The sequence below is a fragment of the Vombatus ursinus genome, unplaced genomic scaffold (genome assembly GCF_900497805.2).
Source record: "Vombatus ursinus unplaced genomic scaffold, bare-nosed wombat genome assembly UNPS02009994.1, whole genome shotgun sequence".
In the NCBI taxonomy this organism is placed as follows: Eukaryota; Metazoa; Chordata; class Mammalia; order Diprotodontia; family Vombatidae; genus Vombatus; species Vombatus ursinus.
The window spans coordinates 1,304,122-1,318,566 of NW_020949772.1; the positions used below are offsets into that span (position 1 = coordinate 1,304,122).

Below are 14,445 nucleotides of genomic sequence, written 5' to 3' on the forward strand. Positions count from 1 at the left end.
ACACTCTATTCATTGCACCACTTCAGTAGCTTTTGGTCTCTTTATTCCTCTGGGATAGGCATGATTTTTTGACAACAACAAAAATAACATTTATATAGATCTTTAAGGTTTGCAAAGTGCTTTACATGCATTACTTTATTTGAGCTTTAACAATCCCACGAGGTAAGTAGTATAAGTATGATTAGGCCCATTTTAAACTGAGGTTCAGAGAGGTTGAGGGACTTTGCTCATGATCACAGAGCTAGAGAGAAGTGGGATTTCATTCAGGGTCTTCCTGAACAAAGACTGTGGTTAATCTGGAGCACTCTGTATACCCCTGTATACTGTATACAGGGGTATACAGTGAAAGTCTGTGTTATTAAGTCCTGAAAGGTTCAGGAAGAAGGAATGTAATTGATGCAGTTGATAGGGAACTATATTTGGTGCTTAGGGGCTTTCTACATTTTCATCTCTGAAGTCAGTTCACAGAGTTGTTTATCCTTGTTCTTAAAGAGGACCAATGCCATCAGGAAGGTGATATCTTGATTTGCAAGTGAATTGGATTTAAGTGAGAGAGGGCTGTGCAAAATCACCAGCCTCACCCTCTCCTCTGGAGGCTTCTGGGCCCAGTGGCAAGACATAGGCAGAACAACTGGAGATGGCCCCAGATGCAGTGGGAGACCTTGGCCTTTTTAAGCTAACATCTTTCCTAGGTCTCAGTTTGTCTGAGGCAACACCCATTCAGTGATTTAAGACTAGGTAAGAAATGAGGCCAAAGATGGCCTAGTTTACCTACTCAAAAAAAAAAAAAATCAGTCTGGGAGGGGAAGATCCTTACCTGAAGTCAGGAAGATCTGAGTTGAAATCTAACCTCAGACACTGAAAGAGTTGTGATGGAGTACTAAAGAAAAACCATTCTCTTTGCTGGCAGCAAATGTAGTTACCCTTGACCCTTATAAATAAGCTTACAATTTTAGTTAGCTTTCATGTACCTTAAGTGACTATCACTCTCTTGTCTCGTATTTGTGTTTGGAATATTATTGTAGTAATATTTGAGAGTGAATATTCTCTAAAAATGCAGGGACATAAAAAGTGAAAATGTAATCCATTATAGCCAGTCATTCACCATCCATTATTATGAAGGAGTTACACACAGAAGTATAGATGTGGTGTTTGACATCGGTTTGGAATAAAAGATGAATATGCTCATGATAGGAATACATAGATGAACGTTATTATGCACATACTTGAAGGATTTATGATATTGTCAGTATTGAGAGTGCTACTAAATCAAATCTCTTGACTTAGTAAATTCTAGGTTTATGATGCACAGAGAGGTTAGGGGACCTGCCCAGAGTCACACAGTGAGTGTCAGGGGTAGGATTTTGAACATACATGTAAGGCAATCCAAGCCCAGTGCTTTATCCACTTTATCAGGGATTCTTAATTAAGTTCTGTATTTTTATTTATAATTTGCCATGTTATATGCATCTAAAACCATTATTCTGAGAAGTGGTCTAGAGACTTTACCAGACTGTCTGGAAGGTAGAGGATGCCAGAAAGGTTAAGAACTCTTTGTACTACATGGCAGGACTTACTTTACATGGATAGTGGGTCAAATGGTGCAAACTTTTATTGTGCCTAATCGTTATGCCTGATCAGCAGTGAGATTAATGTGAGCAACAGCCAATATATTTGTCCTACCAGAGGGTGCTCCTTATAAAAATGCCTCTTTGCTTAAAATCAGTTAAGTTCATTTGTAATATGTGCATTGATTACACTAAAATGTTTTCAAAGGTTTAGTTTCTTTTTTTTTTGTGAAAAGGAAAGGGATTTGGTAAGTTGATGTTGTATCAGGGTTATAGACATGGTCTTTTAATTCCACACAAGTTAAATGCTCACCACAAGGAATCCAGGAAAAGGGGTAAGTTGAATAGTAAAAGCATGCCCTGAAATCTGATGGCTAGAGCTGAGAAAACTTTTCACAGGATCTCAGTGGCCTCAGAGGCCTCCTAGTCCAGGCCATGTTAGACTTGTTCATACCTGACCCAGAATCCTTTCTCCAGCTTACCCTGACAGGTGGTCATTTAGCCTAGGGAAGGTTAAAAACCTGTGATAGGGAACCCTTTACCACTTGAGGTGGCCTCTTCTGCTTTTTGATAGCTCTGAGGGTTAGGAACTTTTTCCTTCCATCAAGTCTACATTTGCCTTTTATAAGTTCTGCCCTCTGGAGCTAAGCAGAGCTAGTCTGATCTCTCTCCTACATGACAGTTCTCCAAATGTTTGAAGGCTTTTGAAAGTATTTGGATAAGATTAATATTTATTTTTCTAGATAACCCCAGGTCGTAAGTATAACTAGTATACAATATTTAACCAGGAAGACTGATTTAAGGCAAATATTACACCCATAACATCTAACATATTACTTGGAATTCTGTGTATTTAAATGGTTTCATCTCTCCCTTGGAAGGGTCTAATTCAGCATCTGCCACAGAGCTTATCAGTACATACCAGAAATTAATGAAAGGAATGAAAGAGATGCAGGCTTACTTTCTGAATTAGTATTGTAGTCATTATTGGTGGATAATGAATACAGTCCAAGTTTGGTGGCATCAGCTTCCACAAATTTTCATCCCAACATAGTGGGGCTGCAAGAAGTCCTAGTTTGAAGAAGTTCGAGCAAAGTATTTGTGTTGGCAAATAATGAGTGTCTTGTTTTCTAGTCTGAACTGAGCTCACTTTTGGAACCAGGCCTGTGCAAAGTTATATCTGAGATAGCTTTTCTTTTCTTTTAAGTTTTTGGTGATGAAAGAAGGTAGGGAGTAAAGAGCATGCCTTAATGGAATTAGACAAGCCATCATAAAAACATTTCCCTCTATACAGAGGTCAGTTAAAAGTAGCATTTTCTTGATGTACTACTTTCTTGATGTCACAGTATTTATATGCTTATTTCAAATGTAAGAGCCTTAGTTGCATAACCTTTTACTATATCCTCTATTTTCTTTATTTTAGAGTATCAGTTTTCAATCAGAATTGGAATAAAAAGAAACTGCCCTAACCACCTCTTTCTTTTATTACCCCTTCCTCAACAGTGGTTATTTACCATATGCTCATGCATGAATGTACATGTATATTGTGAAATTGCTTCATTGACTAAAACTTAAATCTTCAAATGCACTAACAAAAGAAGTACCATTGACTTAATAAACCTTAAAAAGATGATTTTTCTTTAGATCTCCACCTCCCTGCCTTTCAGAGAATGATTTATGAAGATTGGGGGTAAGGAGAGAAAGAGTACCTTCTATTTGGGTGTAAATTTTTTTCAATTAAAATGACAGTTAGAAAGTAGCATGAGCAAAGTGGAGTAAACAATAGAAAATAATTCCAGAAATGAACAGTACTACATGTTAAGAAGTCTAAATGCTACCACATAAGTACTTGTTACAATTTTGACATGTAATCTAATGCTTGTATGAGATGATAAAAGAGAGGGGCTAGATGAAGATTACCAGTCAACTTCTGCTGCTTCTAAGTATTGTATACAAACAAACAAAAACCTTTGCTTTTTTAATTTTAGGAATTTTAGAGAGTAAAAGACTGGACATTGTAAAGGAGAAAACAATTAATCAGATAATTGGAAATGTCACCTACCATGCTGCTGATTTGCTAATTTGGTGGCAGGTTCCACAGTATGTGTTGATTGGAATGAGTGAAATATTTGCAAGTATAGCAGGTAAGTGTTGTTATAAATTCAGCATATGGTCTCAAATTATTGTTACAGATACAGCAGTGGGCTTTGAAATGTAAATCCATTAAGGCCTATTGATATACACCTACTTGTTGTCCTCTTAAAATGTATACTTTAAAAATAATATTTATAAATTCTCCTGGCATTTGGTAGATCTACATATATAATGTTTTATACAAACAAATACCCTTATTTTTGATGTTAAGTTTTGAAGTTTGCACTTATTTTTGAATACATAGTTTCTGATTCACTGAGTATATCAGAGGTAAAGATCTAATTTACTTTTAAAATAAATATGAGGTTGTGTTGGGGGAGAATTTTTAATCTGGGGAGAATTTTTAATCTAGGTAGAAAATATGCCCTCTCAAATGGGTATCCTTTTGTGAGCATTTTAATTTTTGATAGATTATACACTCCTTTTTTTTTTTTTTTTGCTTTTTGGTGAGGCAGTTGGGGTTAAGTGACACTTGTCCAGGGTCACACAACTAGTAACTGTCAAGTGTCTGAGGCCAGATTTGAACTCAGGTCCTTCTGACTCCAAGGCTGGAGTTCTATCCACTGTGCCACCTAGTTGCCTCTAGATTATACAGTCTTTAATAACCACATATGCCTATGACTGGCTTCCCTTGTAAATATGTAATAAAACTTTTCCAAATTTAATCACCACACTTTACCAAAACTTGTTTGCAGGTTCTGCTTGATTAATGTCACCCTGTATTAATGCCAACTTGTAGCTCATGTACAAGTAAGTCTTAGGAGTGGTATTTTTCCCTTTTAGAAGGAGTGGAGAGATTATGTTTGAAAAAATTACTGATTTCTATTACTGAAGAGGGTGGTATATTAATTAGCAAAACAAATAAAACAACGAACATTGAGGTTTTTAAAATGGTTTTGATGGTAATGACTTGATTTTTCTCTTCTGTAGATTATAGTCCTAATTTACTAATGGTGTAACAAAGGTCAAGAAGTCAGGCTTTGAAACCTTTCTACCAGTTTGTAAGATTTAGCACTCTCTAAAAATGAGTTTTTAGCTGAATCCTGGCACTAGTAAGAAAGTAGTGAGAGTACTCCTAGATTATATCTACATTGATGACTACTTCACTGCAGGATGCTTTGTTCTTCACCCTTCCAGAGACAGAATACCAGGGAAAGAGAGGAGGACCTTCCTTAATCAGATTTAATAACGTTCCGTTTATTTATTTTTCTGAATAGTTTTATATATATTTTTAATATTTTACTTTTGAAGGTATTAGAAGATATTGTGGTTCATTCTAGCCTAGTATCCCTATCCGTATGTAGATTTGTATTTCTGAACTAGTGAATGTACCAAGTGGCAAAACAAGTAATAGGTAGTTCTGTAATCTATAATCCTGCCACCGTTTCTACATAGAATGATTGGTGACCTATTTATCTCCAAGAAAGGAAGTAATTAGAATAGGGATTATATTAATGAAAGCCAAATCAAGAGAGAAACTTTATCCTTATTTCTTGTACATATTCAGAAATAATGTACCTGTGTGCAATGTTATATAAACATTCATTTTTTGAAACATTATGTATGATGACTGTCATCACGTGATCATCAGCTTATATCATACCAAAAAGGAAGGAGACTCTATGAAAAAGTTACTTTTTGCATCTTAACCCATGTCCAGAAAAGCTGAGCATTTAACCTTTGACTGGAGATGATGATCTCCAAGGATTTGTCACTGATTTACATTAAGGCATAGATTATTATTAATGTTTATTAAATTTGCAGTTGACACAAAGCAAAGTCCTAGGTGACAAAGGGATCCTGCCATCTGAGGGGCCAGGGCTGAATCTGAGAAGGTGAAATTTAAGAGGCATAAATTTAAAGTCTTGCACTTGAGTCAGCAACAACAAAATAACTTTACAAGTTCAAGATAGGGGAGATGTGGGTAGACAGCCATTTGTTTGAAGACTGGAGGTTTTAGTGTATTCTAAGATTAGTCTGAGTCATTTGGATGATTTGGTAGCCAAGAAAGACAGTGCATTCTTAGGCTGCCTGAGAAGAAACACAACAATAAAGACAGGTAGTCCCCCTTTACTCTGCCCTGTTCAGACCAGGTTTGAAGGATTGTGTTCAGTTCTGAATGCCACAGGTTAGAAAAAACACCAGTAAACTCTAGAACATCTAGAGGAAGACCTCCAGAATGACGGGTGGCCTATTCACTCCCAACACAGACAGTAGTTTAGGAACTAAATAAAGGTGAGTCAAGAAAGAATATGGCTCAGTTTCATTCCATGTGAGGATCAGTTGAAGTAACTGGACAAATATGTCCTAGAAGAGAGAAGCCTTAGGGAAGACTTATGATATTTTTCTTCTAAGCATTTGAAGGTCTGTCATTTGGAAGAAAGATTAGACTAGTTCTGCTTGGCTCCAGAGGATAGAATGAGCAGCAATGAATAAACATTACAAGGAGGTGACTTTAGACTTGATGTCCAGAAAGCACCCTAATGTTTAAAGCTGTCCACAAATGTGGGGGGCTGCCTGGAGAGGTAGTGCATTCCTCTTTGTTAGAGATCTGACCGTTAGACCACTTGTCAGGCATGTTGTAGGAGCAATTCTTTTTTCTGATTTGGGTTAAACTGGATGGCCTTTAAGATTCCTTCCAATTCTGAAATTTTGTGATTAGTCTTGAGAAGTAGTAATGGTCAGTTTAGAGCCCTTGAGTATAATGCAATAAGTTTAATAGTGATAAAGGACTTAACTTCTGAAGGTTTTCATAGGTGTCCGTTCTGTTAGGTTAACATTTAATTGCCTGTGCTCCATGCTCTTTCTCTGTTGTTTTTTGTACAGGGCTGGAATTTGCATATTCAGCTGCTCCAAAATCTATGCAGAGTGCCATAATGGGATTATTCTTTTTCTTCTCTGGAGTTGGGTCATTTTTTGGTTCAGGATTGCTGGCATTGGTGTCGGTGAAAGGCATTGGATGGATGAGTAATCACACAGACTTTGGTAAGGATGCTTTGTAGGGTCGAGTCTCTTGGTAATCTGTTGCCAGTCCTTAATGAACGAACAGGCGATATTTCTTGTAATGTGACTTGCCTTGCAGAAATTATCATGGAACCTCGATTTCTCCATACACAGGTGCTTATTTCCCCAAGAGGTTGGTTGTTGCCAGCAACTAAGAATCACACCTGATGGGAGAACATGAACTGAAGAAACATGGGCCAGGCGGGTCAGCCAAGACTGAACCATTTATTCACCTGAGGGTCACAGCATATATAGGAAAAAGTTGGGAACTTCAAAGGATCCCTTGTATGGGAAAACTATGCATATTCTGTAACTGTTACTGATAACTTTCAAGGTTCAGAGTTTGGTAAAAAAAATGCTTTCAGGACATACATCAAAGGAGCATACAATAAAAGTATCAAGAAAAGGATTACGTACATTTTTAAAAAATGGTTACGAGATAGAGATTAACAGTCAGTTAACAGGCCTCGACAATCATTCTCAGGGCTATCTCAGGTTCTTATCTCAAAGTATGTGACTAGTCCTCCCTAGTTTGCCACATGTTATCCCTCATGCCAGACTTTTATTGTGTCATGGTCGGGCAGTTCCAGGAGCCCCTTAATGAATAGGAGAATGGTGAGCCAACATCCTGTTTAAATGAGCCCTTGAAGGTAAGAACAGGCAGGGGTTAAATTCCAACTTGAATTCTTTAACCCTTTTCTGGACTGATCAGAGCTGGCCCTCTACAGTTGGTGGTGGTGGATAAAGACTCAAAGCATATAAATATAGATTTAATTAAATGCCAGAATTTAGTTTTACATATTTCTTATGTAGGTAAACTGGTTTACTTAAAATATTTACCTATAGTACTAAGATAGTTGGTTGGTCATACTATGTACTTAATACCACAAAGTGTGATGGATAACATCGCTTATAATTGTAGGTCAGCATGTTTTATTAATTACCTGCAAGCTAAGAATGGCCTCTTATCTGTCAGAAATGGCAATCTTGGTAGCTTAAAAATGGAATGGTATATTGATAACTGGTACCTTAATCTCATAATGCATTTGAATTTACGTGATTCAGAAGCTGTAGGATTAAGTCTAAGCTTCCATGGTGGTCTGCCATCAAAACACCTCCTAACCTTGTATTTTTTTTCTAACCTTGTATTTTTACAGTGACCCCTGACCCTCATTAGACAGAATCACACAACTTCAGAATTAGAAAGGATACCCAGTGACTGTCTAGTGTATCTTGTACCTAAATAAGAACCTTCGATACTTTTTGCCCCCAAGATGGCCATGTAGCCTTTGCTTGAAGTTTTCAAATGAATGAGAACCTACCACCTCCTGAGACAGTCATTCTACTTTGAGATAACTCTAATTGTTAGGAATTTTTTGCTTATATCAAGCCTAAATTTGCTTCTTTGTTATTTTCACTCATTGTTCCAAATTTTGCCTTTTGGAGTCAAGCAGAACAAGTTTAAACTTTCTTCCATGGGACAGCCCTTTAAATACTTAAAGACAAATATGTTCTCTCCTTAAGTCTTCTCTCCAGTCCCTTCAGTCAGTCCTCATTTGGCAAAACTACCATCCTCATTGCCCTTCTGAGGACATTTTCACGCTTAGCAATGTTCTTCCTAAAATGTAATATGTCTAGAACTGAACACAGTACTCTAAATGTGGTTTGACTGGGAAAGAGGACAGTAGGACTGTTATGGCCACATTCTAGGCTGCAGCGTTTCCAGTGCCCAGCACAGTACCTGGCACCTGGCAGGTGCTTAATAAGTATTTAGTGATTGATTGATTCCTTTCATGCAGCCTAAGATCACATTGTTTTTCTTGGTGACTCTTTGCTATTGTTCCTTACCACTCACTAAAAGCCCCAGATCCATTTCAGACAAACCTGTTGTCTAATCATGACTATCCTTTAGGGAGTTGATTAGTTGATTAGTTTCATATTTATTGCTAAGTTTAATCTGACTTCAGCCAACGTCCAAGTTGTGAAAAAGCCTCCATTTATAATTTCTCCAAGTGTTTAGTCAGCTGCAGTGTAAGTTAGTGTCATTTATTTTGATACCTACATTTTATCCCCTACCTCTGTGTATAACCAACTCCCCAGTACCTGCAGTTGGCACTTCTTCCATAAAGTTTTCTTAATATTGTCTTTTGGATTTAAAGGAGATTTAATGATGCTAGACCAGGCCTCCACAACCTGTGGCCTGCTGGCCTCTTATGGCCCTTGGGCCACTTGCAGAACACCAAGGGATTTCCTCTACATACAAAAGATGTTTTCCTCTACATTTTTCAATAGCAGCCCAAAATCCTTTGGTGCGTGGGGCAAGCAAGGGCTGTAAGCGGTCTGGAGGTTGCAGGTTGTGCAGGCCTGTAGTAGACAAGCCTGGTTGTGTTTCTTGTAAATTCTTACTTTAAAAACACTTTATAAGTGGTGAGTTATATAAAGATAATAGATATATAGTATACCTTCATGTGTTTGTGGTGGGTGCTAGGAGCGTTCTCACATCACTGTTGATTTATGTTTACTTAATAATAATAAACTGGTTGAGGGCTGAGAGATATATGGAGATACATTAAAAACAGCATGTCCAGAACTAAACTTGTCTTTCTCCTCAACAACCCCTTTGTTCTTACAAACTTGTCCATTTCCTTTGAAGGTACTGCAATCCTTCCTGTCTCTCAGGTTCATAACCTTGTCATTATACTCAATTCCTCATTCTCCCTCACCTCACACATCCAGTTAATTACCAGATCTTGCGCTTTCTACCTTTACAACATCTCTCAGATCAGACCCCTTCTTTCTACCTTAGTTGAGACACTCATTGCCTCTTGCCTAGATTATTGGACCAGCTTCCGAATTGGCCTTCTTGCCTCAGGTCTCTCCCCATTCCAGTCTATCCTGCACACTGCTGCCAAAGCAGTGTTTTTTTAAGCACATGTTAACTCCAGTGACTTCCTCTTGTTTCTACAATAAGCTCCTCTGTTTAGCTTTTGAAGCCCTATACTTCCTGGCCCCAACCCATCCAGTCTCGTTGGGCACTGCTTTCCTTCTCATGCTTTGCAGTCCAGCCAAACAGGCTGTCTCTTGGTTTTTCCTACCATAACACTCCTCCTCCTTTCTGTCTTTCTTTATACTGGCTGCCTCACATGCTTGACATGTTCTCCCTCTTTACCTCATAGAATTCTTTCTTTAGGATGAAATTCAGGCACCATCTTTGTGTGAAGTGTTTCATGATCTTCTCAGTTACTATTGCCCTCCCTCACTTGTATTTTTACTTTGTATATATTTGTATTTATTCACTTTATGTTGTATATTTCTTTAAATGTACTTGTTTTTCCCCCATTTGAATGTTTGCTCCTTCTGATAAGTAGAAATTCTGATGAGTATATGCTTTGTACTTGTTTCCTCAGTGTCTGACATATGATAGCACTTAGTAAATACCTGTTGATTGAATGATTTATTAAGGCTCCAGAACTAGAAGCAACCAAATATATTCTCTGTACCTTTTCTTAAAAACAAGTTGCTAGCCAAGTAATAAATAAGAACACCCATATATTGAATATAGTACTTCCCAGTTCTCAACCCAAAATTGAAATCCACTTTTGGTTTGTACAAAGAAGTAAGCACTGCGTGTTATCTTATGCTAGGCTTCCCTGGACTCAGTTAAGCCAAAGATAATTTAGGATTAGGGTTAACGTAGTTGTATGGTTAGCACATCATTTATTTGCTTTTGGTGTCTTTGGTCATAGATGTCTTCATCCTCCCATAAAATAGTCAATAAGCATTTATTAAGTGCCTACTATGTGCCAGACATTATGCTAAGTGCTGGGGATACAAATAAAAAAAGAGATAATCCCTGCCTTCCAGGATCTTATACTCTAATAGAGGAAAGCACAAAAGGAAGCTGAAAAGCAAGGGATAGAAAGTGGGGAGAGGGACATTGGCATGACAGAGAAGCCAGTCACAGGGGAAATGAAGAGATGTCTTTGCTGAGACCCTTCCTTAATTGAGGTTTGGAGTTCTTGGTTCTGCCCTCCAGTCTCAGGGACAGAGAGGAGGGAGGAGTGGATGATGAGGCCTCCTAGTGATGAGTTTCCTTGGCTGTGGTGGAGAAGTCAGCAATTTCCCAAAATTGAACAGCCAACTAAGATGTGTTTGTTGAGCTTCCTCCTTAGACAGAAATTGAAGTGGAGAGACTATCTTAGAGGAGTGGTCCAACCCACCCAGTACTTTGCCACTGTAGCATGCTTGTGTTTGCCTAGTGAACAAAACTGATGTGCTGGAAAAAAAAAAAAAAACATTCTGTGAATGGATTGATTTAGATGGAAGAACTCTCAGATCCTTTTCCCTGCCTGATTCCTTAGCAGAATCATTCAATAGGAGCATAGATTTACCACTATGGGAATTTTAGAGATCATTTTATAGTTGATGAAACAGGCCCAGAGTTAAGTTACTTAGCCAAAGTCATACAGGTAGTAAGTGGTAGAATCAGGGTTTTTAACACATGTCTTCTGACTCCAGATCCAACATTCTTTCTACTACATCATACTGTCTTCCAGTAGTAGTTAGCAGGCAGGACTATAGCAGGTTTAGGCCTTTGTTTAAGTAGATTCGTTCTCAGAAAATGAGATATGACAGATTAGTGCACCTTCATGTTATAGATTTTTCATTTGCAGCTTTCATTACCTGAGTATAAGTACTAATTTTTCTCCTGTCATTTGTACTGAAGTGTTTTGGAAAAAAGCAGCCAACTTGTGAAAGAAAGCATTTTATTCCTTTTCCCTCCCTTTGAAACACTATGAAACATTTTCTTCCTTTTATTCTTTGTCCCCTCTTCCCCACTGCACACGTGCACCTGTCAACAAATTTAGAAAGAACATAAATTCACACCAACCTCAACACAACTCGCTATGCAAGGTAGATCTAAACGTTAAGATCTTTTGTTAAATTTTGGGACACAGTTTCATTGCATATGATTTAGAAAAGTAGGTGTGCCTTTATATGCGATATATTGGCCTCTGTTGCTGTTTGAAGTCCATAAAACTGATGTCCTTGTCTCAGTGAAAAATTCTATTATTGATTGTTCCCGTTGTATTTGGTTTTTTCTTTGGCTCATTGACTCATGTTTTTGTGTTTGCCCATTTCCTAGCTGACAGTATCAGTTTTATTTCCACTTTCTACTTCAAAAAAACACTGCTATAAATACTTTGGTGTATATAAGATTTTTCTTTTTATCTTTGACTTCCATGGAGTATGTACCAACAGAGATTTGGTCGTATTTGTTTCAGGTCATTTAGAAATGATTAACTACATTTCTTAGCATAATTTCAAATTACTTTCCAGAGTTGGAAACCATTTCACAGCTCTGTCAGCAGTATATGCCTGTCTTTCTACACCTTCTTCAACACTATTTCCGTCTTTTGCATTCTTTGCTAACTTGCTGGATGTCAATTGATTTGCATTTTTTCCCTTATTAATTGGGGAATTTATCCATTCTGTCCAGTAGCCATAGGTCTTAAATGCTTCTGTTATTTGCCCGTGTATTTTGAATATTAGGCAGACCTATGTCAGAGATTTTTGGTGCAAAGATGTTTTTTTTTCTGAATAAACAGCTTCTTTTCTTATTCTGGTTGCATTAGTTTTGTTTATGCAAAACCTTATCAATTTGATGTAATCAAAATTAAGTATTTTATACTTTTTGAACACTTCTACACTTTGTTTGGTTAAGAATTCTCCTCCTAATCATAGCTATGAAAGCTGCCTGACATAGTCTCTTTTATTGTGAATTTATTTACTGACATTATTGTGCCAAATTTTTAGTTGAATCTTTATGGTTCTCTATAAATGTTATCTATAAAAAGCAATAAATTTGTGTCTTTTGTGATTATTCCCTCAATTTATTTGTCTTAATGTTTTAGCTAGCTTAGTTGGCTTGTTTAGAATCATGTCAAATATTAGAAGTGACAGTAGACATCCTTGTTTTACTCCTGATTTAAAGGCATAGTGTTTCTGTCTTACAGACAGTGTTAGCTCTTGGTTTAGAGAGGTATTTTTACCATATTAAGGAATGTTCCATTTATTCCTATGCTTTTGAATATTTTAAACAAGAATTGATGGTGTATTTTATCAAAACTTCTTTTTTTATCTCTTAGCATAATCATTGATTTTTATTATTAATGTTGTCTGTGAGGTTTGTAATTTTCCTAATATTGACTCAATCCTGTATTCCTGGTATAAATCTAACCTGGTCATGATGTATAATAATCTTTTTGAATATGTTGTTGTGTAGCCTCTTGGCTGATATTTTATTCAATATGTTTGCGTTCATATTCATTGGTAATATCAGCCTATTTTATCATTCCTGTTTTTCAGATATCTTATTTTATCTTCAATTTTTTCCCCCTAGTCTTTTGACTTTTTCTGATATGTAGTCTCCATTGAGTTCTGTTTGCTCTGTTCTCCTGGGATTCTACCACTTTTGGTGAAGTTTTCCATCTTCTCTTCTAAGCTATTTATTTTCCATCTAATTTTTGCCTCTAGTCTGTTGCATTGATTTGCTTTTCTGTTTTTTAACCAGTACTAAATAATATTGATGATTTGATATTTCTTTGTACTGGAAAGGCTGTTTTCTTTTTTTCTGTAAGATTATTATTCCTTTTGGGATTTCAGACTTTTTTCCTCTCCAAATGAACTATACTGTTATATATCTAGCTCTGTAAAGCATCCCCGTGGTTGTTTGTTATAGCACTAAATCTGTAAGAATTCAGGTTTAATTTATTATTGACATGGACCAGCCATGAGGACCGAAAATCTCTCCACTTATTTAAGTTGCTCCTTATTGCTTTTAAGAGTATTTTACAACTGTATCTTTATAACCCTTGAGTATACCTTTGTAGACGCAGGTGTTTTATACATTTTTAGCCATTTTGAATGAGTCTTCTTTCTAGATTTTGCCATTCCTGTTATATAAAAATGATATCATTTTTGTGAGTTTATTTTTTATCTCACTACTTCCAAAAGCTAATGTCTCAATTAATTTCTTTGCTGATTTTCTATGGTTTCCTAAGGATACCATCACATCATCAGCAAGTGAGGCTATTTTTGTCTCCTCTTTACTTATATCCATGCCTTTAAATTTTTTTTCTTTTGTCTTACTGCTATCATTAGCATTTGAAAAGATTTGGAACAATTAAAGTTGTTGGTATTCTATTTGTCTAAATTTTATTAACTTAAGATTTTGTTTAACCCTTACTTCATTAAGTATTCATTCAGTGAGGGAAAACTTTCAATTTTTTCATTTAAATTACTTAGCTATTTAAAAATAGCTAAGGTTTATGATAATTATTTTTAAAAAAAAATTACTGGTTAGTGATCTTAGTTTATTGACAAATCATAACTATGCTTCAGTACTTAAAGGATGTTTGATTTTATTGGTTTAGATATGCCCTCCATCAATATTAATTATAGCCACTCTGATTCATAGACTGTCTTTCAGAATTGTTAAGGCTGAAGAATCATTGTCCTGGAGCCAACCTGGTGGGAAGTCTCTTTCAGCTTACTGTAGTGACCATTCTTGAAGCATTTCCTAGGGCCATAGAGCTTTTGCTCCAGGGGCATACCTTTTATAATTCTAGGGTCATTTCTGTACCACTGTGAAGCACCAGGGCAAGATTTTAATGGGAGGGCCATTCATAAATGGCCATTATGAAGGCTTGTCATCCTT

The 14,445-nt window shown here is 36.6% G+C and overlaps 1 protein-coding gene across 1 annotated transcript in view; it reads left to right on the forward strand.

The window, feature by feature from the left end:
- SLC15A4 (solute carrier family 15 member 4) overlaps positions 1-14,445 on the forward strand; it is a 41,693-nt gene that overhangs the window by 26,560 nt on the left and 688 nt on the right. The window contains exons 8-9 of the mRNA XM_027853511.1: positions 3,557-3,712; positions 6,549-6,707. Coding sequence (XP_027709312.1) covers positions 3,557-3,712; positions 6,549-6,707 — 315 coding nt within the window. The remainder of the gene's footprint in view (positions 1-3,556; positions 3,713-6,548; positions 6,708-14,445) is intronic.